The sequence below is a fragment of the Sander vitreus genome, chromosome 12 (genome assembly GCF_031162955.1).
Source record: "Sander vitreus isolate 19-12246 chromosome 12, sanVit1, whole genome shotgun sequence".
In the NCBI taxonomy this organism is placed as follows: Eukaryota; Metazoa; Chordata; class Actinopteri; order Perciformes; family Percidae; genus Sander; species Sander vitreus.
The window spans coordinates 14,413,012-14,435,344 of record NC_135866.1 but is presented as its reverse complement, the minus strand read 5'-3'; the positions used below and the strand labels follow the sequence as shown (position 1 = coordinate 14,435,344).

General features: G+C 40.8%; 1 protein-coding gene across 5 annotated transcripts in view; it reads right to left on the bottom strand.

Moving 5' to 3' along the window:
- agap3 (ArfGAP with GTPase domain, ankyrin repeat and PH domain 3) overlaps positions 1–22,333 on the bottom strand; it is a 121,165-nt gene that overhangs the window by 62,165 nt on the left and 36,667 nt on the right. For 2 of the 5 annotated variants that reach the window (XM_078264002.1, XM_078264003.1), the window contains exons 2-3: positions 5,312–5,370; positions 1,707–1,794 (exon numbers count right to left, since the gene is read on the bottom strand). In XM_078264002.1, coding sequence (XP_078120128.1) covers positions 1,707–1,794; positions 5,312–5,370 — 147 coding nt within the window. Of the gene's footprint in view, positions 1–1,706; positions 1,795–5,311; positions 5,371–13,255; positions 15,294–16,910; positions 17,596–22,333 lie in introns of those variants that run through there. The other 3 variants (XM_078264004.1, XM_078264000.1, XM_078264001.1) reach the window with 3 other exon arrangements.

The window sequence follows — 22,333 nt, the reverse complement described above, 5'->3', positions numbered from 1 at the left end:
AGTAAACATCTCAGTTACGTAATCATCCAGAATGCTGTTGTCTTTATTTAGAGCTGAGCTAATACAATGCATCTAATGGAAAAAAGCCTGTGCTGTGAATAAATAAGGCAGGCTACCATAGCTCTTTTATCATTACACTTTTCTACATCATGATGAAAAGCAATTATGAATTATTTGAATGTGTTGCTCAACCTTACATAAAAAGAGGTGACTAAGAACCTTGCAGACAGCCTGCAGAGAGATGGTAAGTTGGTAGGCACGGTTAACACGCAGTAAGCATACTCTGCTTACACGGAGGCTTAGACCTTGACACAAAGCCACAATCCAACGGAGCTCCATCCGGTGTTGCTATGGCAACACACCCCAGTACCTTTTTTTCAGATATCATAGCAAAAGCCCAGGAACAAAACACTGAAGAAACAGCCTTCGCTGAACCTTCCTCAGCTGGGCAATGCTCCTACAATGTAAATACCCAATCTGGCATAAAGCCAGAGTTGAAGCACATTCAAAAAACAAAGACAGCCTGAGCAGCTGCTAATTACGAGACAGGTAAGTTGTATCACAGCAAAATGCAGCAATATAAAGGGACACAGACATATCTGAGCCGACGCGTTTCCTTGATTACAGCAACAATGCTTGTTCTGTTTTTCCTGCATTTCCACCATTGATTTCTCAAAGACTAATTAAGCTATGAGGATGTTCTCCCTTGGTGCAGCAAAATGCCAGAAACTAATTATGCACTTCATGTCTCATCCCCACTATAATTACACTTAAATGAAACACTGCAAACCCCTCAAATATAATCAGTTAACTCTGGGTCCGCCAACATCTTTGTGGATTTCAGAGAAAAGGACTTATCTTTCAGACCAGAAGGGGGCATTCTCATTATGACTCTGCCGATAAAATGAAGAATATCTGATTTGAAATCTCAGAGTAAATTAAAAAGACGAGGGGTCTCTTTCTGGAAATAGACCTTTTCTTTTGGAACTAGACCTTCCTAAACATGGTAAATTGGCTCATTCACCATCAGGATACCTGGGGAGTAAACGGTTTATGATTGTGATAAAAACTTTCATCTACAGTCCCAGAGAAATGTGAGGGTTTAGTTTTACTTTTGTGTTTTAATAATGAGTCATCTTCATAGCCCAAATGTACTGTAAATGTTATGCTTTGTCATTATCTCGCAAGTTTTAATGGAGGACGAAAATGGAAATTTATATTAAAACAAAAAACGAGCATCCGGAAGCTTGATGTAATCCAACACACATCATTTTAATACAAAACTAGTTAGAAAAAATATTCTCACAAGGCACCATCAACAAGCAGCTTCATGTAAATATCCTAATACACCCATCCTAATATGGTTATCCGTCTGTACAGTGTAGCAATTAGTGCCAACATGCTTGACTTTCTTCTTGTGAAAAACAAAAAAAGTATTTTACCAGCTGGCAGGTTTCTGTATAATTTCACTCACTTCCCATCAGATTGCCATTAATCTAATAACAAGGCTTCTTAATTTGTGAGATGAATCAAAAGTTTTCACTCAACAATGGCCATGTATTTTATAAGACAAGTTGTAAGGTAAATTAGGCCAATGAAAGCCACAGTAAACATGCTGCATAAATCTGAATCTTCGTGATTTTCTTTGAGTGTCTGACATGTTTATAATCATCTCCTGACCCGCATCTCCATCAACAAACTCTTACCTTCAGGAGACTCCTCCTGCACATATGTGCCTGTCAAGTACCGGTGGACCAAAGCCGACTTTCCACTGGACAGATTTCCCACAATGCCCTGCAAGGCAAAGAGCAATATACTGTGATTATTACTGACAGGCATAACATGACAGGTACTAGCATATGTAGACTTGAAGGACCATAATGGGGACCTGACAAAAAAAGTCTCAGCACAAGCTTGTCTGACTTTATGTGTCTGAACTTTTAACCTTGCTCAGCGACTCGGTCAACTGAGTAAAGGTTATGGCCGGTGTTCCCGGCGCGAGGTGTTCGATCCCTGGCCCTGCAGTCCCATGTCGAAGTGTCCTTGGGCAAGACACTGAACCCCGAATTGCCCCCGATGCTGCGCCAATCGGAGTGTAAATGTGTGCGAGTGATTATCTGATGAGCAGGTGGCACCTTGTACGGCAGCCTCGGCCACAGTGTATGAATGGTGGATGGTTCCTGTACTATGTCAAAGTGCTTTGAGTAGTCGTGAAGACTAGAAAAGCGCTATATAAATACATTACATTTACATCTGTATGATTCTTCATGTAGAGATCACAGGGGCAGTTAAATGGCCTTAAATATGCGGTAAGAGAGAGCCAACACACTGTGAAAATAAAAGGCATTTTGCTGGAGGGTCTAATGGAAAGAGTGTCTGTAACATCGAGAGGCACGGAGCTAAGTGACAGTAACGTTAATAATTAGCAATATTTGCTGGTACGTCAGTGTTTATCATGGATGTGTTTACTACTGTTCCCAGGCAGTAGGGTTGCACAATATTGACAAAATGTGATATTCCGATATTGATTATGAATATTGTGATATCGATATTAATTTAGATATTTTTAAACATATATAAAATTACAAAAAGTTATGGGAAAACACATCAAAACAGATTCATAACAAATAAAACAAGTGTTCTTACAACACAAGGTTTATTTCAACTGACAGTCATATTAGACTGGTAAAACATGAATAAATAATGAAAAAATTACCTACAGAATAATGTCTACAGAACAGGACATGTTTTACTGGTTGTACAGTATAAAAACAATAAATAAAGAGCATGTCTACAGAACAGGACAGATTAGAAACAACAAAAATAAATATAAAAAAAATATTGCATACTTATCGCAACACTTTCGATATAATATTGCGCAACGTGAACGATATTGAGTCGATATATCATGCACCCCTACCTGGCAGCCTGCTTTTCTACCGCTCTCTACTTCTTGCTTATTCGCAGATCACATTGTTTGTACGCCTCCTGGCATTTCGGCGTTGAGCATAAACGCCCGAGTGCATGCTCGTAGCTCGCTCACCACTACGGAGGCCCCCGCCATGATGTCTTGCGTGAGTATAAACAAGGCTTAAGACCACGGAATGTGGTCAAAAGCTTTGGAAATACAAGGTTAGTGGACCATGTGTGCAATACTTTTTTGTTTCCAAGGTCAAGAAGGACCATTCAAGCTCAATCATGACATTGTTTTGCAGGTTTTAGGCCATTCTCTACAAATTGTGTTTACTTTTCACATCAAGAGCTATATTATCAGAAATGAAATTTTTTTTCCATGAACTGGGTAAAAAGAAAAGTTCCCTTCATTTTAAAGGTTGCGGTTTGGCAGTATCAAATCTTAGTTGTACAAGTTTCCTTGAATGCATCAACCGGGAAAAGTTTGTGCTTACAGCAGCATTATAATTAGAGCCCAAGTGATAAATCAAAGGCTGAGATATTTGTTTATATTAGTTTATAACCAACAGAATCAAATCTAAAAATCTAAGTAACGAGAAATTGATGTAGTATCTGCCTCAAAAATTTCGTATTGGTTGGGCTGTAATTACCATGCAAACACAAAATAAAAAGGTGACTCAATTTTCACTGTGATGGATTGAAAGTAGATTTTCATTCCATACTGACATGAACTGAAACAAACTACTGCCCGGAAAGTAGAAAATCAAACAAAAAACGTATGGTATGCTTAGACGGTGGGAAGTAGCCTAATGGAAAGTACATTTTTGTAGTTAAGGAACAAAACCCTGAACACCACGATTTGGTTCTTTACGCGGGCTGTGTGAGGTTGATACATTATGAGGAAAGTCCTCTAAAATGCATCAGTTTGGTTGCAATCTTTCCCCTGCTTCCTCTCCTTGGTGTCTAGACCAGTCCTAGCTACAGCGCCTTCAGGGTGATGCATGGCAGAGGGTTGCTGATGATGCCAGCATGTCTGGGAACAACAAAGGCTGCAACATGCCTCATCTCCTCCCTCTCCTCCTCCTCCTCTACCCACCATCACCCTCTTCTTCTTTAGATCATTAGTGGGTGTTAAAGTCAGGTATGGTTCTAATTATAGGGAAGTTTGAGGCACAAGAGAAAAGATCTGTTTAAGGCCTTTCCCAGCCTACCCTCTCTATAATTGAAGTATATATATATATATATATATATATATCTCATGTGGTACCCCAGCAGAAAAAACTATGAATAAGCTTTAAGTTAGCAAAAGTTGTTGGCTGTGTGCGGTGAAAGCAATGAGTCAACAAAAATCGACTTTGAATGTACCACTGAACCAGTGGTCCTGCTGTTTTAACTGTTCGGCTTTGTGACCTGCTTGTATATAGCCTTCATAAAATCAAAAAGCTGTATTAGCACTATTCCAGTACAAACCCTTTACTCTTCTTTGTAGATGTTTGGATTTGATCTGGGAATATTAAAGAGTGTGGATGTAATGATCAAAAGCTGGCAATAAAATAAGGTTTGACCACAGTTTAGCTGTCATTATAAAACTAAAATAGCGGGGCACAGGTAACTGTCATAGCAGATGTTTTAGAGGTTTTCTCACCATATCAACATTTCAACTTATCTGCAGGAAATGTTTTGACCCCACTTCCTGTCATTATTACATCAGCATGAAAAAGAAACTTCTGAGACATAAGACCAACTTCTTTTCAGTATGACCTGGTTGCTAAACATCAATTCTTTGATCGCTCTGAAAAGAATGATAGCTATTTTGAGACACTTCATATAGTCTTTTGAGGTCCATTTAACAAACCCCTGTGTGGAAGCAGCCAATTAACACCTAAGAAACATTAAAGGAAACAGACGCATTTAAAGTGTTTGAAGCCCAAAAAAGCAAGTTTGTCTTTCAGCTCCTTGTGAATTCCCCTTTTTCATTCAAGTGAAGTTTTTTCTTTTGCAAGATGCCACAACAATGAATTGTGTGGCATGGCAATGAAAAGTGGAAGAAATTAAAACATGTAAGGATGTTAGTTGTGCATTTGGCAGTGGCTGTGTGTGTGCTTCACTAGCGGGTGGGATCAGACCCAGGATGTGTCACTAGTCTAGCCCAAAACTGTCACTCATCTTGCATCCTGCTGCAAGCCACCCTGCATCTCCATGCCAACGCATCTCATTAAAAATCACCCAGTACGTGCCAGGGAAAAGTCCAGCCAATCTCTCAACTTTTCCCTCTCTGTAAAACCAGTAGTACATGGACAGAACATGCTTTCCCATTGGCATTCAAATCAGTCAGTAAAATGAAACCTTGGAGGGCAAATAAACCGAGGGACTGTTAAAAATATAAAAAGTTGCTCACCACTTTCAGCTCTGGCACTGACCGACTCAATGTCCATTCCTGGCTGTTGACGAAAGAGTCTAAAAGGAAAAAAGACAATAGGAAATTAAGTCAAGCAGCATTGAAATGTAATCCATCTGTTTGAACCCATTTGACCCCAGTTACAGATTATATCAAATTAACAGCATTTCCCATTGGATCACAGTAAAGTGTGTGCAACAAGTTTTATGATGGATTCAGCTGTCATATAGATATGATGAAGCCTGTCTACAGTTTGGTCAGGTATTTAGTACACATTGACGTACTAGGGGATACTTTTTTGTGATACATTTTTATACAATGTTCAGTGTCATTTCACCTAGTTTTTTCGATCATATTTTATAATCTGCACACAAAAACTCTGCAGTTAACCAGTGGGATTGTGTCAACATTTTATAAAGTTTAGTGTAGATTTGCAGAGCCATGCTAGACCAAGTTTTACTGAAGTTAAAAGGGTCAAATGGTTAGAAAGATATAGCCTTTCAAACTGGCAAACTTTCAAGCTTTATTGATGCCCTACACTCCAGGCAAAGCAATCTTTCTTTTCATATTTTTCATTGCACTTTATTCCCAATGGGGATTTAGACAATGTGACTCAAACAATAACAACTTAACACATTAGACCTGCAAAAATAAAGAATAACTGGTTTCACATTATCATTCAACATATATGTATAATGGACAATTGTTTGAACATAAGCAATTTAAATAAGCCAAATTGGGCATTTCACAAATCAAGAAAGTTATCAGCAAATCAATCAAGATCAACAAAACTAATCGGTGGTCACAGAACCAAAACAACCAGTCAGTAAACATTCTCTTTCTCCCTGACCAATTGGCTCATATAAAAACACACAACTGCCAAAAAGGAATTGTGAAACATCTATGGTAAGTACAATCTATGCAGCCTATTTTAATATAAGGTTTCAACACAATATCTGAACAGGATTTAGCTAATCCATTTTAAAAGACAGCCATTATCAGGCTTGATTCAACTTGTTTGGTTTTCCAGTGAGTTAGAGACTTTAACTGGATGATCACACTTTGAAAAAGGGCAGTGGGAACGAGCATTGTAAAGAACAATACAAACCCTCAGAACTAAAAACACAAATGGCAACTCTACAAGCGGTGTCTGTTTCCCACAGAGATGGAGAACAACTATGTGTCATAACAACCATTAGAACAAAGACCACCTTCCTGTTTTGGATTATGGCTTTCTCACCATCTGAACCCCCCAAGAAGCATACCATCTCCAATACGGGAGTGTAGACACCCCGTCTACAAGCAACAAGGTGTGTAATACCAGGTGAACCCCCCACACTCCCTTCCCATTTCTAAACCATAACAATTCAAGTGTTCACACACTAAACAGGGAGCCATCATTACAGTTAGCCTGTTTGTTACAGCAATGGTGGTTTCCTTTAGTGCCCCAGGTGATGCCAATATGAAAAGAATGACAGCATAAACAGTAAGGTAACCACTGTCAATATAAGATGCGTTTCTATTTTCTCTCCAAAATGTATGCTAAAAGCCTGCATGACTCACAGCTGAGCAAACCTGGGCCAAAACATCCTTTACATACTACAATTAGAGTTAAAAAAAAAAAAAAAAAAAAAAAACCCTCGCTAAAATGTTTTCTGACCTTTATTTACAAAGAGGCTCGTGCTGCTCTGGATGTCTCACTTGTTGTGGGAGAGGAGAAAAGTTCATTGCTAACAGAAGGGCCTTTCACCAAGCAAAGCATTGTGTGGAGCAGAGTAGTCTATAAACAGCACGCCTCATGTTAAGCCCTCTCAGTGTGGGTTTGACATGTCTCAACATGAGGGAAGACACCCATCTGATTCAGTTTCAGGTCACAGCTCTCTGAGACGGTATCAGATAAGGTTACTGCCTTATTTTGTTGGATTTCCTGTCCTTTTGTATGGACCTATTATTTACAGATGCATTCCCTGTACTTTATATGATGATTTTTTTTTTTAAATATATATTTGAGGGTTGATAAAAGTTTACAGTCACAACTAGCAATTAAACAAACACATTGAAAGGTTTCAGTCTTCAGCACCTACTGCAGTAACGTAACAAAAAAATCAGAGAGAAATAAACAGAACTAACAGAGTAAATTATTTTTTTTTAAATGAACAGAAAAGAAGCCACCAGATTCACAGATGTTTTTCTCATATTTTCCTAGTTCACATAATCAAACTTTTAAAGAGGGACACATTCAAATGAAGGCCAATCCATAGATAACCATGCAGGGAAATTAAAGCCTCTTTCACAGATGCAGTCCAAACCCTTAAATTATCCAGACATTACCCGGTGGAGCTGTATGTGAGAACGCAAATGTCCGAATTAGTTGGATCAGACAACCCTTCTTTAGCCTGCCACCTTCCTAGTACAAAGTCCATGTAATGTCTGATTGAGCCCAAAGTGTGAGAAGTCACAGCAAGCGAGTGGGCGTGTTGATGACGTTTCATGTAGCTCGCGCAAAACCTGAAGAAAACAAACATCCGAGGGTGAAGAAGAATGGTGATTTACATGAAGATAGCAAAGAAATTGTCTAATTGGAGAGACGACGAGATTCGGGAACTTCCGTCGCTAAGGGCCAATGTAAAAATCGCCAGACAGATTCAAGAACAGCAAGGGACTCAGCGGTTTATGACCAAATTATGAACAGCTCCGTGACACGGTGTAATCTGCGTAATGGAGTATTTCCAGTAAATGAGAACGTATCTGACATGGATAATCTCCTGTTGTGTGCTACATGTGTGAAAGGGAAACTCCGGACTATTAGTGCATTCCATTTACTTCAGAACTCGGAAGCTGGAGCTGGGAATGACACCGTGGGGTTAACTCTAGCCAGGTTAGCCATTACCAGTTGACAACAAAGCATTACGCTGTTTTTTTGTGCATGCAAACAGCGTAACATGTCCACCGATGGAAATTGGACAGGACTGTGTGTAAGAATGATTTAGTGTGACACAAATAAGACAGAAGGGCTAATACACTGTATGTTACCACAGCTTTCACTACTGTTGACGCCCGGGGCAGCCATGTTGGATTTTGAGCTTGTGGTACTGTGAGGTAACCTGACTCCGCCAGATGGATTGCTTCGCATTTGCTCAGCATATCCATCTGGGAACTTTCCGTTGGAGAACTTTTGGGAAGGGGCGAAAATACTGGTTAGCTGATTGGATAAACCATCTGTCTATCACCACCAATGTTGGTGATAGACGGGAGAAGAGCAAAAACATTTTCCTCAGAGAAAAGCCTCCATTGCCATTTTTTGCTCTTCTTTCAATGAAGGAATACTTTCTAATTTGGATAAAACTTGCGCGATAGCTACGCTCATCTCATCCGTGGAAGCTGTCATGTTGTTTAGACTGAACAGTCGCTTCTCGTTGTGTCACACCTAAACCCGCCTCAAAACCAACGCTGATTGGTCGGTCGTTTGGCGAACGGCTCCAAATTTTCTGTCTCAGGGTGCCAGACTGATCTGCGAGTGGAAAACTGGAGCTCGCGAGATCAGGATGGTCTCACGAGGCCAACTGTGAGGTTGTCCGACTTCCCAACTCGGAAATCTGAGTTAGGGAGCGGTTCCGACTTTGACCTCAGAGAATTCCGACTTCCGAGAACAAATGGAATGCACTGTATGTCAAGAACTGATTCCTTGGACAATGTCCGGAGTTCATATGTGAAAACGGCTTAAGTGTCATCAAAGGACAACACAGAAATGGAGTTGCTGGCTGCTGACAAGCAGTGCATTTCTGGAACAGCACACTCCCTTATTATTGACCATAACAACACCACTTACGCTTTCAAGGACATACAAATACTAACAAGAAGAAAAGAAGAGGAAATGAGGAGCTTTTACACAAAGTTGGGAAAAAAACCTGTGCATTAAAAATTGTTGAAAGGAAATCATTTGATACATTTCCTGTCACGAGCACACCCATTACAAACTGTAACACAAAGAAAATGCCCAACTTTTTCCATCCTTGGAGCAGATACAGTACAACTAGTTTGGTCCCATGCTAAAAAAAAGCCCTAATTGAATCCATGTGCTCTGTATTACGTCATTCTTTAACAATGAGTATCCCTACATTACTGTGTCCCAGAATGCTTATGGAAACAGGAAGCTCCTGCATTTGTGATGCTTAAAGAGGACACCAGTGGCTTTGTCTCTGCGAGGGGGGAAACTGCATTGCCAGCTTGTTTGCTAGGTTTTTCACTTCACTGCTCATGTCAACTCAAATAATGATGACCATTCTGTCTGAGGGTAGTGAAGCACAATCGCCCTCCACTTATTCCATTTCATGAGAAAGGAAAATGCAATGCGAGCAAAACCCCATGCATATGGTTGCCTGAGCATGTGCATGTGCATACATGCGGACATTTCTACGTGCAGTGAATCTGAAGTGGTTTTTGGAATGAGAGGACAACCTTGAGGTCGAAACTTCCACTCTGACTTTCTAACCATGATTTCCTACTGTCATAGATTACAGAGTGAGAATTTAGCTAGCAATTAGTATTTCTACTTCCCTTATATGCCAACCTCATGACCGACCAACATTCCCTGTCTGACTACTTTCATTATTCCTGTCTTGACAAAATGTTCCTGAATCATCTTCCTATTGTGACCACTCTCCAGAGCCATTTACACAGCAAACAACCCAGTCAGGATCTTATTTCTGTTCTTTTAAGCTCCCAAACACTAACCTCTTTATTTTATCAAAAATACTTATAAACAAACAAGACAAACTCAACTTAGTAAGTGACAAACACAATCAAACAAGGAAAAACTCTTTATGCCATGTAGTCTAATGCGTTCTGGATGGCCTGCCCTACTTAAAGCCTTGTGTTGTCTGCAGACAGGCATTGATCACTTTGACAAAAATAAATTGGACATTCTGGTTCAAACAGGATTCTCATTTAACATGAGATTTGCCCAATGCACAGGTTGACTGGCTGATTTGTAGAGTTAGGCAAAGAATGTGTCGGATTTATCTTTTCTGCCACCCAAAACATTGCATGTGAACAAACTGATGGGAACAATCAACTGTGAACTAAAAAGAGAAACATTGCATACAAAGTGAAGGAAGATCTACAAATTGCAAACCTTAGCTCAAACTTCAAAACAAAAAACAGTTTGTAGATGCGTTGGTGAAAAACTGTAGATGCTGCTCAAGTACTAAACCACAATCCCGAAGAACTAAATGTACTCTAGCTGATATTTACAATGGCAGATGCTCAAATATGAGTTATATTAAGTTATTAATACATGTCATACAACTGCATCACTTTTCAATATCTTGTTGTCCCCCCATTTCTCCTGCAGCAGGGGAAAGGGCATTATCACAGTGTTACCATTTGTCCTAATTTCCATAAAAGTGTCCATTTAGTCTTGAAAATAATTACCTGCTAGGAGTCTGGCTCACCCACCCCTGCTGGCATTAATGAAATAAGAAAATGCATTTTTTAAATTAATCTGCAGATTATTAAGCAGGCAGACTAATTTCAACTGCAAGGTAAAGTTGATACAGGAAATATTGTTGGCAGGGATTCACAGGAAGTGAATGAGACATAGCAAGGGAAAGCACAGGGAATTCCGTCCTCATGAATAAATGTAATGTCAGATATAAGATAAAGGAGAATGGATGACACACATTTTCTTCAAATTGTCAATACCTGTAGGTAGGCCTAATGGCAAGTCAGAATAAATACACAGTCAGTGACAATCAGTCACAGAGCACTTTCTGTCTACTGGATCCCATTGACACCTTGTACTTATGGCGTTTTTCCATTACATGGTACCTGCTCGACTCGCCTCTACTCGCCTTTTTTGGGTTTCCATTACGAAAAAAAGTCCCTGGTACCTGCTAACAGGTACTTTTTTTAGTACCACCTCTGTCCAGGTTCCAAGTGAGCTGAGCCAATACCAAAAGGTGACGTGAAAACCCGCAGACTACTAATTAGTCAGAGAGAATCATCACTAATCACTGTGTCATCATTGCTAGCGACAGACAGGGGTGTCCTGAACAAAACCGCCATTTTTAAATAGTTTAGCCAACGGTGTTTTTTTTTTTGCTGCCTCCAGCTTCTTTCGAAACAAAATTTCTCTTCTGGCTGTGGCAACAGCCACATGCCGAGAGTCAAAAACAACACACCTTCGCCGTTCTGTGTGTGCGTCACATTAGGTCACGGCAGTTTCCTGCGGCGTCGCTATGACAATCAGCCACGCTCGCCTCAGGTATGAGGCGGTACTAAATCTGCAATGGAAAATGGAGGACGGGGCACCACGGCCGAGTCTAGTCGAGCTGAGGAGAGTCGAGCAGGTACCATGTAATGGTAGAGTTCTATCTACAGTCCCATTCTTTCAACATTCACTAGATAAGTGCATTGCTCACCACTGCTGCATGGCCACCCACCCCTCCTCCAAACCCAAGACCCCCAGAGAGCCCCCATCTCAGCACATGGTTCACTGATCACTCATGCATCCACGGGCTCGACAGAGTGGCTTTGTTCATCCACAGGTGGGGGTGGGGACGCAGTCTGCACACCTCAACCCATCACTCTGTAGCTCCCTTCCCCCAAACCTCACAAGATTTAGAAGTTATCATCAGGAAACACTTGAACCGAGTGCGTTTGTGCATGTGTGTGTTTAGTTTTGTGAGGGCTGGGCTTCAGCTTTCTGGATTTAATTTAGGAGCAAACACTTAGGCAGGTAGCAACAGGCGACGAGGCCCGCCCCGGGGCATTGAACACTAAACCTAACTTTACTCAGACTGATCGGCACACCTACATTCCTAATGCCTGACTGACTGACTCTGCTGTGGAATAAATGGACAAATACCACTGACACTCCACCACAGGAATAGGTATCCTAACATGTCATATGAGAATACAAATACACTGGGAGATCAGTTGACCTCAGGACCCATTGCGAGTGTTATGCCAGTATGAGAATGAAGTATCTGCTTTGCTGGTTCAAAAGTTGGTTTAATGATAATAAATGCAGAATATGTGCACCTGACATTGGTAGAAGTCATTAAGTTGTCACAAATGTCTAATTAGGTCTTCATGTGAAGGTGTGAAATTGGATCTTGACGCACAAAACATAAAATCACAGCTATTAATTCAGATAGTTACACATATGTATCTCTCTATGCCTGGTCTTCCAGGCAACTGGACAAACACACTCCATTTTCAGAGTTAACCTTTAAACACAGTGCTTAAGTCGTCTTCTTTTCTCCACATCATTATAGCATGTAAGTCCTCTTAATTTAGCCCTACTAGGCTGCCAAACGAATCCCCATTAAAGCCACTAACTGCTTTAATGCTACTGCTTTAAGCGGTGTCTCTGTGAGACCAACATACAGAATTATCAGTACTCCCATGTCCTGTGTCTGGGTAACAGAGACAATACTGGAGCTGTTACACCACAGTTGCACCACTGAAAAAAAGCCATTGTAATGTGTTCTTATCAGTCACTGGTGATTATACTATATATATATATATATATATATATATATATATATATATATATATATATATATATATATATATATATATATATATATACACATACATACATACATACATACATACATACACACACACACACACACACACACACACACACTATACAAACTATACTTACCTACTCAATTACTGAACTTTAAAGCAGTTCACACATGAAAAACTCTGGAGAATTAAAGTACCTAAAATAAAAATTCCAAAGGACCTGGAACCAGACATTTTTGAATGCCATCCAAACTCACAATTCCCCATGTGTTTTTCATTTGCCTGCCCTTCTATTAAAGTGCACTTCCGTGTTTCTTTTGAGCTGTAACTTTCTGTGCAGTGAAGGAGGGGCTGTATATGGAGAACTGAGCTGAGAAATGAATTCAGCAATCTTGCAGGTCTTACCTTGACCTTTGTAGGAGTCGATGCCTGCCAGAGTATCTATGGCGACTGGCTGTGACTTATTGTTCCCGGCCAGGGGATATTGCCCGGTTTCTTTGCTCTGGGACTGCTGGGTTTCACATTTGCCACTGTATGGCTGCTCTTTCCTCCTGAAACGGTTAGCTATGAGCTGCCATATGCTTGGTTCTTCCTGAACTGGTTTGGAAGAAAGTTTTGTTGGACAGAGGGGTACCTCCATTACCTTGACCTTCCCTCTGCTGTGGTACTGAATGTAATGCATGTCCCCATCCTCAATCTGCTCACTGGAAGTTGAAAGCATTCTTCCTGTGAGGTATGAGAAAGGCCGTGGAGGCATTGTTGTCTCATCAGCCGCACTTTTAGTCAGAGAGAACTCCTTTAATTCCCTTTCAGACCCTAAAGTTACTTTGTCCCTGGGCCGGGTCCTTCTGATTCGCAGGCTGAGGCTCCGTCTCAAGGAGCTCAGTTTACTTTTTGGAGCATCAGATTTACTGGATTTGGAGGAAGACTTTGCGTCTTTGTCACTTTCAATCTCCATGCTCTTATCTTGAGGTGCTTTGCCAAAAAGCTTCCAACGAAAGCCCCCTTTGGGAAAGCCTCCTCCATCGCTGCCTGTGTGGCTGCAGGTTCTCTGGCTGTCTATCTCATCATCAGAGCCCCTTTTTCCCAGCTCCAGTACTGTCATACTGACAGGCCTAGGCTTCCAGCTCCTCCAAGGCCGCTGAGCCACAACAGGATTGAGGCCATCCACAGCTCTCAACTCAGCCTTCCTGTTCCTGTTCTGCTGGTTGTTTTCTAAAATGCCTTCCCTCTTGAAGGGTTGCTGGGTCCGGGTCTCTGACAGGACTTGGCCTGGGCCTGCCAGCATGCACACACTCCTGGGCCTCCGCAGCCGCCTTTCAAGTTCAGATTGACAATCTATTTGCTGCTTGACTGAGTCGCCATACATGCTCACCGTTCTCCTACCCAGCGGGGCTTTATCCTGGCGAGACCTTCGCAACACGGCCCGGGGCAGAGAGCTATGTCCTGCAACAATGCCATGTTCCCCAAAGATAAGCCCTTTAGCATGGACGGTGACAGATCGTAATGTTGAGATATGAATGTGTTGCTCCTGGGTGTCTGTCTGAGCGGCTGACTCTGCCACGTCTCTGCCTTGTTGTGAGGAGTTACCTGAGTTTTTGGAGGGCTGTTTCAAAAACCTGTCTGTCTTCATTTTTTCCTCCACCTCCTCCAACTCCTCCTCATTCTCCTCCACAACTACCTCCTCTCTTTGCCTTACAGCTCTACCTATGACACTCAGGGAGGGCCACCTGTCAAGCTCCTGCCGCGCCCTGCCCAGCCTGGGGCTGTTCTCCATTGGCACTACACCAATTATCTCTCCTCCTGGCTGGCAATTCTTAACCAGGGTGTGGGTGACCCGGCCCATTTCCAACTCTGACACCGGGGCATCTCCCTGTGTTTCGTTCAGGATTACAGAGATGTGATAAACGGTTTTCCCCTGCTGCTGTTGGCCAATAGCTGTACTCCTAGGGGTCGCATCCACGGTCCCACTGCTAAGGAATAGCATGGCACTTCACTCAAACTGATTTACAGATACATTCTCATTCACAAGCGTGTAGCAGAAGCCAATGTTCACATTCTGACCAGGAGTTAAGATTCAGCTCTTGAAGTCCTTCATTTGAAGACTAAATTCCTATGCCAGGCATAATCCTTCACCTTTGACATGGAAAAAAAACTTCAAACAAGTTAGAGCAAAGCCTCGCTGCCAGCTGCATCCTTTGGCTCCTTTACTCACAGAGGCATTTAGATGGTAGCTGCTTTCTCCACACACACTTTGTTCTACCTGTCTTGCATAGGCAGATGAACAAAAGAAAAACTGGTTATCCACAGCTTGTTTTGCAAAAACTTCATATCTGTAATAGCTGCAAAAGTTGCAACTTAAAAAAAAAAAGAATCACCCTTTCTCCTTGGCAAGTTACGTGAGCAATCCTTGTTGTTAGCGGTGCAGACAAACCCCTTAATCTCTGAGCTCTTGCTATGCAGAGCATGAGGGAGTGTGTCTCTGTTTGAACTTTCAGCTGCCTTCCAACCCCCAGGACACTTGGAAAACAAGGAATGGATCCCACAGGCATTAAACACGCCCTCCTACTTTCTCTGGAGCTGCTAGTAGCCCCAAAGAAATAAACAGACAAACATGAGCATGCGTTTGACAGAAGACGGAGCTGATTACAGAAACTGCTGTAATCAACAAAGACTACCAGCCATGAATGGACACTTTGTGCATTCTTACCAATGGCAAAACACAAAAAGGGGGATACTTTCCCATGTTTAATGGAAGAAGAGACAATATAGTTCACTATGTTCTTTGTTAATTTATCCACATTTTAGTGACCACCACGTTGTATTAAATTAAAGGGTCTAGAATAGCTACACTAAATAGGATGTACACAGTTTGGTCATGATATCTTTGATAGGGAAAAACTTACACAATAAAAATTCCTGCCTCTCACTACAGGACTTAAAAGAACACAAATGCAAACTTAACTTGTGTTAGTAAAATGAAGTATCCACACAACTACACACCACGGTTCCAATGGCTCCCACTACAGAGCCCACACAGTGGAGTGTAAGCTTAATGGACCAAACAGCCTTTACATGTTCTTGTTTGATTTCCTATTTTTCACAGCTATGATGCTTTGGTGGGCTGAAATGGGGCCATTTTTGTAAAGAGCATCATCTGAATCAAGCCAGATTTTACCTGCTCAACTCTGCAGCACTTAGTTACAGCGCGGTTTGGGCTGGAACACTGCCTCTTTGTGGTCAAAAAGAGAAAAATGCTTGTAGGAAACAAAAAATGGGGCATGTTCCTCCTGATGTTGAATTGATATCAATTTAGCATTAACATTGGTATAATTTGCTTGAACAATGTTTTTATGACACATCAGAACAACCCTCTATAATTTGGATTATATTGAAACCTCTCATTACAACATTTTCTATATAAGATACAAACCCTGACACAGGTGCATGATCATTTAGCATTATTGCTTATGGGAGATTTTGGCAGAGAAAACCTAGAACAACATGGCAACACTGACTGCCCATTCTCAGAGTGCATCACTATGGGAAATACAGTATAACCATGACTGCGTCACTAAGGGAAATCCAGTATAACCATGAAGCTGGAAGTTGAAGTATAAGTGTCACAGCAGCTTTGTGCCAATCAGCACTTAATGAAAAAAACCCTTTTTTCCACAAAAACACCCTGAAGCCCTCAAATAGCTGAAACGCTGATCATTTCTTCACGTTGAAGGAAAAACATGCCCCAAAATGACATTACTTTAAGCTTATCTAAATCAAGGCCTTTGCCATTTCATCTAATGTACAGTATGTGCGAGTACTGGAATATTGGAGGGGTTTCTTGGTGCATTCTTCCCTTTTGTGTTCTTATCAGCAGACCAAGTGGTGTTAAAATTGGAACAATTGAAAATATTTAAGGTGTGGTTCCAGGAAACCTTTCCACACATACACAATGAGGGAGGTTTCTTATGAGAGACAGTATTACATATTAACAGTAAAATGTCAAGATGCCTTAACAGTGAAGTGAGGTCCCATCTAAGCTGGCTTTGCTGGCCTTTACCTGTGTCTAGGAAGCAGGGGTTTGGAATAATATGAGGCTCATTGTAAAGCAAGCAGTCCTTTTCGCTCCACTGGATCTGGTGGTGTCGAGTTCGTCTACAACCCCCAAAGCACAGCAACATAGTCTACCTCAAAGGGACTTTTTTATTACTCACAATATAACCATTCGAAAAGAAAACAACCAGGAGCCTAAGATGTCCTGTGTCAGTCCAAATTGTTGGTCATGTTTTATATTCCTCTCCTCGTGGGGTTTTCTTTTGCTTCCATCAGGCATTGCTGTGAAAATATCATTGCAGCTCAAATCTCAGCTCCTGCTGTCGCTTTTGTCCAGCATGGCTGCAAAAAAAAACCATCTCCTTTGTCAGTTGCATCATGCTGTGGCCATGATGTGCCTTCCATGCAGATCTGATAATGCGGTTACTGGACAGTATGAAGAAGTGGCCCAGAGAGGCCATGTGTCCCGGTTCACTTGGAGTCGTTTCCTCCTGGTACCTGGTAATTCCTAATGCAGGTGTTGGCTAACAGGTTCCTACATAAGAAACACTGATAGGATTAAAGTTAATCCACTATCCTGTTGTCTCTGTTGCGGGTCGGTCCGGAGGAAACCTGCGCTGTGGCAAATCCTGAGATTTCGAAGTGCTGACTTGGTAACAGAGCTTCTCGTGTGCTCCTCTCTCCTCCTCTGTCCCACAGCTAAATGTTTCTCCCTCTTGTAACCGTATCTTGATGGCATGGTTTTTCAGAAAAACTGGATTAGCTTGCTGGATTAGATGTTTTGAGGTTCCTGAATTACCCTCCGTCTCCGTATCTATGTGTACAGATCACCCTCAATGTGAGCAGAAGTCATTCTGTGTGTGTTGGCCATATATCCATTTACCTGTGTGTCACTTTTACAAACAAGAGTGTACTGTTGTTTTGCCAACATGGCTCTGAGCTGACTTTGCCGTTTACTTTCTTAAAGCTACATTCAAAGTCATTACCAACACAAAAGATTTTCTTGGTACTTTTTTTAACAAGTCAGTAACAGTAAGATACCGGTGCAGTCAGTAAGGAACTGCATACTGATTCGAAGATTGCATTTTTCCAATTTCTTTCAAAAGCAACAAATTCCTACAAGAAAATGATTGTCAAAGTTTGAGCTAACTAAATTAGACAACCTCCCTCAGATGTCTCCATGCTGCAGTCACCTACTATGGCTAGAAATAGTGAGTGGTTCAACTTGGAAAGGTTTTCACAGTATCATCAATTATCTTCAGGGCTTAAGTAATTTCAGGGGTTGCGATACCTTCTGAACACCTATTAGCAGGAAGCACGGAACAGATACGTTACAACAGCAGACATGACAGACCGACAGCACTGGTGTGTTTATATTACTACATAGACACAACGTGCGACGAGTGCTGGTGTTGTCTAGCCTATTGCATGATTATCCAAGCCACGAGTAAAGCTAGTGCTGGGCGGTATATCAGTTTATACCGTATACCGGTATTCATTTCCCGTATGATATGAATTTTTCATATACCGTAATACCGGTGCATTGCCACAGAGAGTGCTACGGCTAAAGTAATATAAAGAGTGAATTGAGAACCGGACCCCTGTTAACTGCGTACCCTTCTCCCTCATGGTAGTAACTTTATAACACAACAATTAATAACCCACAACTAACTCTCTTTAACAGGATAAAACACCATAGCACACAACAATTTGTGACTTAAACAATTTCTAACACTAATAATTTCACATTTACACCACCAGACGGCATGTTGGGTAACATTATAACTGCTAGCTAGCCAGGTAGCATAACAGTCTGTTAAGCTGGGAGAGGCTCCGGTCGCTATTGCACATTCAAGAACAGAGAAGAAAGTTAGAGGATGAAGAAAGACCGGAGATACACCAGAACAACGTATGCTCAAGAGAGGAGCTGTCTGTTGTTCCCAAGTTTTTGGTTTCTAAAAAATCTGACATAATTTAGCCACTGTTGTTGCCCGTCGCGCTAACATTACTTGATTGCACTAACTTTACTCAGCCGTGCTAACGTTAAAGACATTTTCACGTTACATGCTCAAGTCACTTCAAGCATGCAGCGGAGCAACATTATGAACGCAATAACAATCCACCTATGGTCCCGCTACAGACCGTTGAAAAAGACGGGAGAAAAAATGGTTCAGAGCAATGATTGAAACACTGGATTTAAGATGTCTTGCCTCGCTGAAATACGACCGCCAACCTGCTAACATTATTCAAACACCGAAGGAGGCTGACAGTGGAGCTACGTTCAGTCGCCCACTTTTCTACAACAACCTGTGGCTAAGGTAGTGTTTATACAACTATCTTACAACTATTTTGTTTTGAAAGGGAAACAATGTTAAAGTTGTTTATGTGTGTATTCAATCGATTTAGGTTTATTTTACTACTTTGCAGTTTGCACAATAAAAATAGTTTAGATTCTGTAACTTTCATGCATTCTCCTTCATATAACGTTATTGGATAATGTTGTGGAGCCAAGCAAACCCTTTAGTAATCAAAGCTTTTAGTATGACATTAATATGTGTTTGTGATATTCTATGTACTCCTGACAGTAAAATAAGCCATTATAAATCTATATAAAAGGCCCAGTCAAGCAAAAGAAAGAAAATACTGTGATATACTGTGAAACCGCCAGAATCTTAAAAAATACTGTGATACAAATTTTTGGTCATACCGCCTAGCACTAAGTAAAGCTTACGAACGCTTCACTTTTTTTAAGAAGACAGTTTGCTTCCTCAGGAACAGTCGATGAGGGCAGTGACCAGACTTTGGATAATCAGCATAAGGCTGGTAAGTGGTTATAGTCGAACACCGCCTAAATTTTCTGTTAATAAGGTGTTGCTGACCTTATTAACACATACACAACAGCAGCACGACTCACACCTGATGAGCATCCAGAACAAAACCTCTGATGTTATCTACTTTCTGAAAGCACAAACACACACGTGTGTGTCATCCGTATTAATCAGAGGTGTTCAGTGAGAGCTTTTGTATGACAAATCAGTGCCAAAGAGTGCAGAAGTGACTCACAAGGTTTAATGAGAACAAAAATGTTCCTTACTTATCTTTTAGTCAAGTGAATACAGGGAGGAGGAATCAAAATTCTTACTGAGTATTTCTAGAAATACTAAGTAGACATGGATCTGGGCTGTAATCAATATTGTGTTAATTCATCATTCACACATCACACCTTCACACATCTCAAAGGCTAAAAGATAATAAGTTTGAACTACCACCAGAGCTCTCTGATAACTGCAACTCTGTGTTCATATTATCTGCCGAAACATAATGTTTTTAAATATGCTGAATTATTGTCATGCTGCAAGTTGCTTTGTTTAGAATAAAGATGAATGTTACAAGACTGGGTGTTGACTTTTTTGTAGGGCAGCCCCCGGTTGACCCGTTAGTACCGGCCCGGGCCTTGAAATATTCCCAGAATAATGTTCATTTTTTTTAGTTGTCTATTATAATTGTCTTTTTTAAATTGCTTTAAGTGCTATAACATTCATGCTATTTCATCCAAAACATTTAACAATAAACAGACTAGATCAAAATGTGTTTTTTTGAGCAGCAGCCTTGTGATTGCTTAGCGGCTCATTGGTTCAGGACGTAGGCCTATGTATCTGACCGGACCGGTGCACGTGAAGTGGCAGCTGCAGCATAGGTGCAGAGATGAGCGGTCCCCAGCGAACTTCCACGGCCCGTTTCATTGCGCACTGTTCCAGTAAAAAAGGCTATTACCAACACGAAAATAGCAGAAAAAGAAAAGCAAGTCAAGCTTAAATCATAAATACGATGCCTGATATATGAATCCGTGGCGCTAAATCCGTTGCGTGTTGTTTGTGGTGAAATATGCAATGAAGCAATGAAGCCCTCAAAACTTAAAACTCACAAAAAAGAAATGTGAGTTGGACGCTCAGCTGCAAGTTTTGATATATTCCATCTGTTTTTTGTGGCTGCCAAGCAATCCCAGGGGTCTCACTGATATGAATATCAGACTGTAAGTTGTTTTCATTTTCATTTGTGAAGTGGTCCTTTTTAAAATTTTGTTTGATCATATTCTGGTATTTGTGTGCATTGTTTTGGCTGCATATCGAAGCCCAGGAAGAACAGCTTGTTGTGTGCACAGCTACAGTAATATCAATAAACAGTTCATGTTCACATTAAAACAGTTTTGTTCTTGTTGGTCTGGTATTTTTTGTTTTGGTTAAAGCTCAATCTCTAATTTCATACTTTTAGAAATGATTGGCTGACATCACTGTGAGTTGCTGTGTAGTTCTGAAATTGTCTGTTGAAACTGGCTCTTATTATGTATGTTGTACAATTAGCCTTTGTTGTCACCTGTTGGTGAGTGAAAACACTAAGTTTCTGTTGAAGTGATAGTCTTTAGTGGTTCTGGAGAGATTTGACAGGTGAAATGGGCTGGTATTTTCATACATTTTGCCATTACTGCCACCTACTGGTGAGTGAGTGAGTGCTGTGTGAGTTGATTTTGAAATAGACCTAATTGTATGGGAGAAAAAGGAAACATTTTGTTCATAATATGCAAACAACCACTATAGATAAAACAGTAACATCCTAGGTTTAAAAATGTTGCATCTTAAAATTTAGGCATTAAAATTGACAACTGGTCCCTGGAATTTATTTTATGAATATACTGGTCCCTGGCACAAAAAAAAAGGTTGGGAACCCCTGTCCTAGGGGCCACTCATTAAAGCATTTGGAGAGGGCTTTAACTGAACATACCATGAGATGAGAAAAAAATGTGCTTTGTCCATGACTGCATGAATGTCCGCATAAGTAAATGTGTTCATGGTCTAATAGCATTTTAACTATTTTAAATGTAATTTAAGGTCCTTACCTTCCTAATTATTTATCTGCTTTCAGATATTCAGATACAGTGATACATCCCCTTTTCATTTAATTTTGCCTATTTGCCATACCAAAATGGAAACGCTTGTAACAGAAGAACTGCAAGGCCTAGCATGTATAAGGCTTTATTTGAAAACTATTTTCTACTAGTTTCTGAAAATGTGCTGTGAAGAATGTGACTAAAACACAACGTAAACTACGAAACTACGAATTATAACAGTAAGTGTGGGCAGTCAAGGGAGTTCCTCTGGAACATTGTTTTCCTGGGTGTGACTATCCAGCTCTCTGTGGCACAATTAACCCTTGATGTGACTCCCACCAAATATTACAGGTCTGTCAAACAGTGGATTCCCTTGAAAGATCTGAATTATAATTTTGATAACAAGAACACAAGCAGAAAACTGAAATGAGGTGTTCCCCTCAAAATGTACAACAGCATTTATTCCCAAATTTCACAATAAGAATCGCTTAGAATTTTGGTGCAATGTAAGCCAATCTGTGCATGCAGGAATACGTGTACCGGTA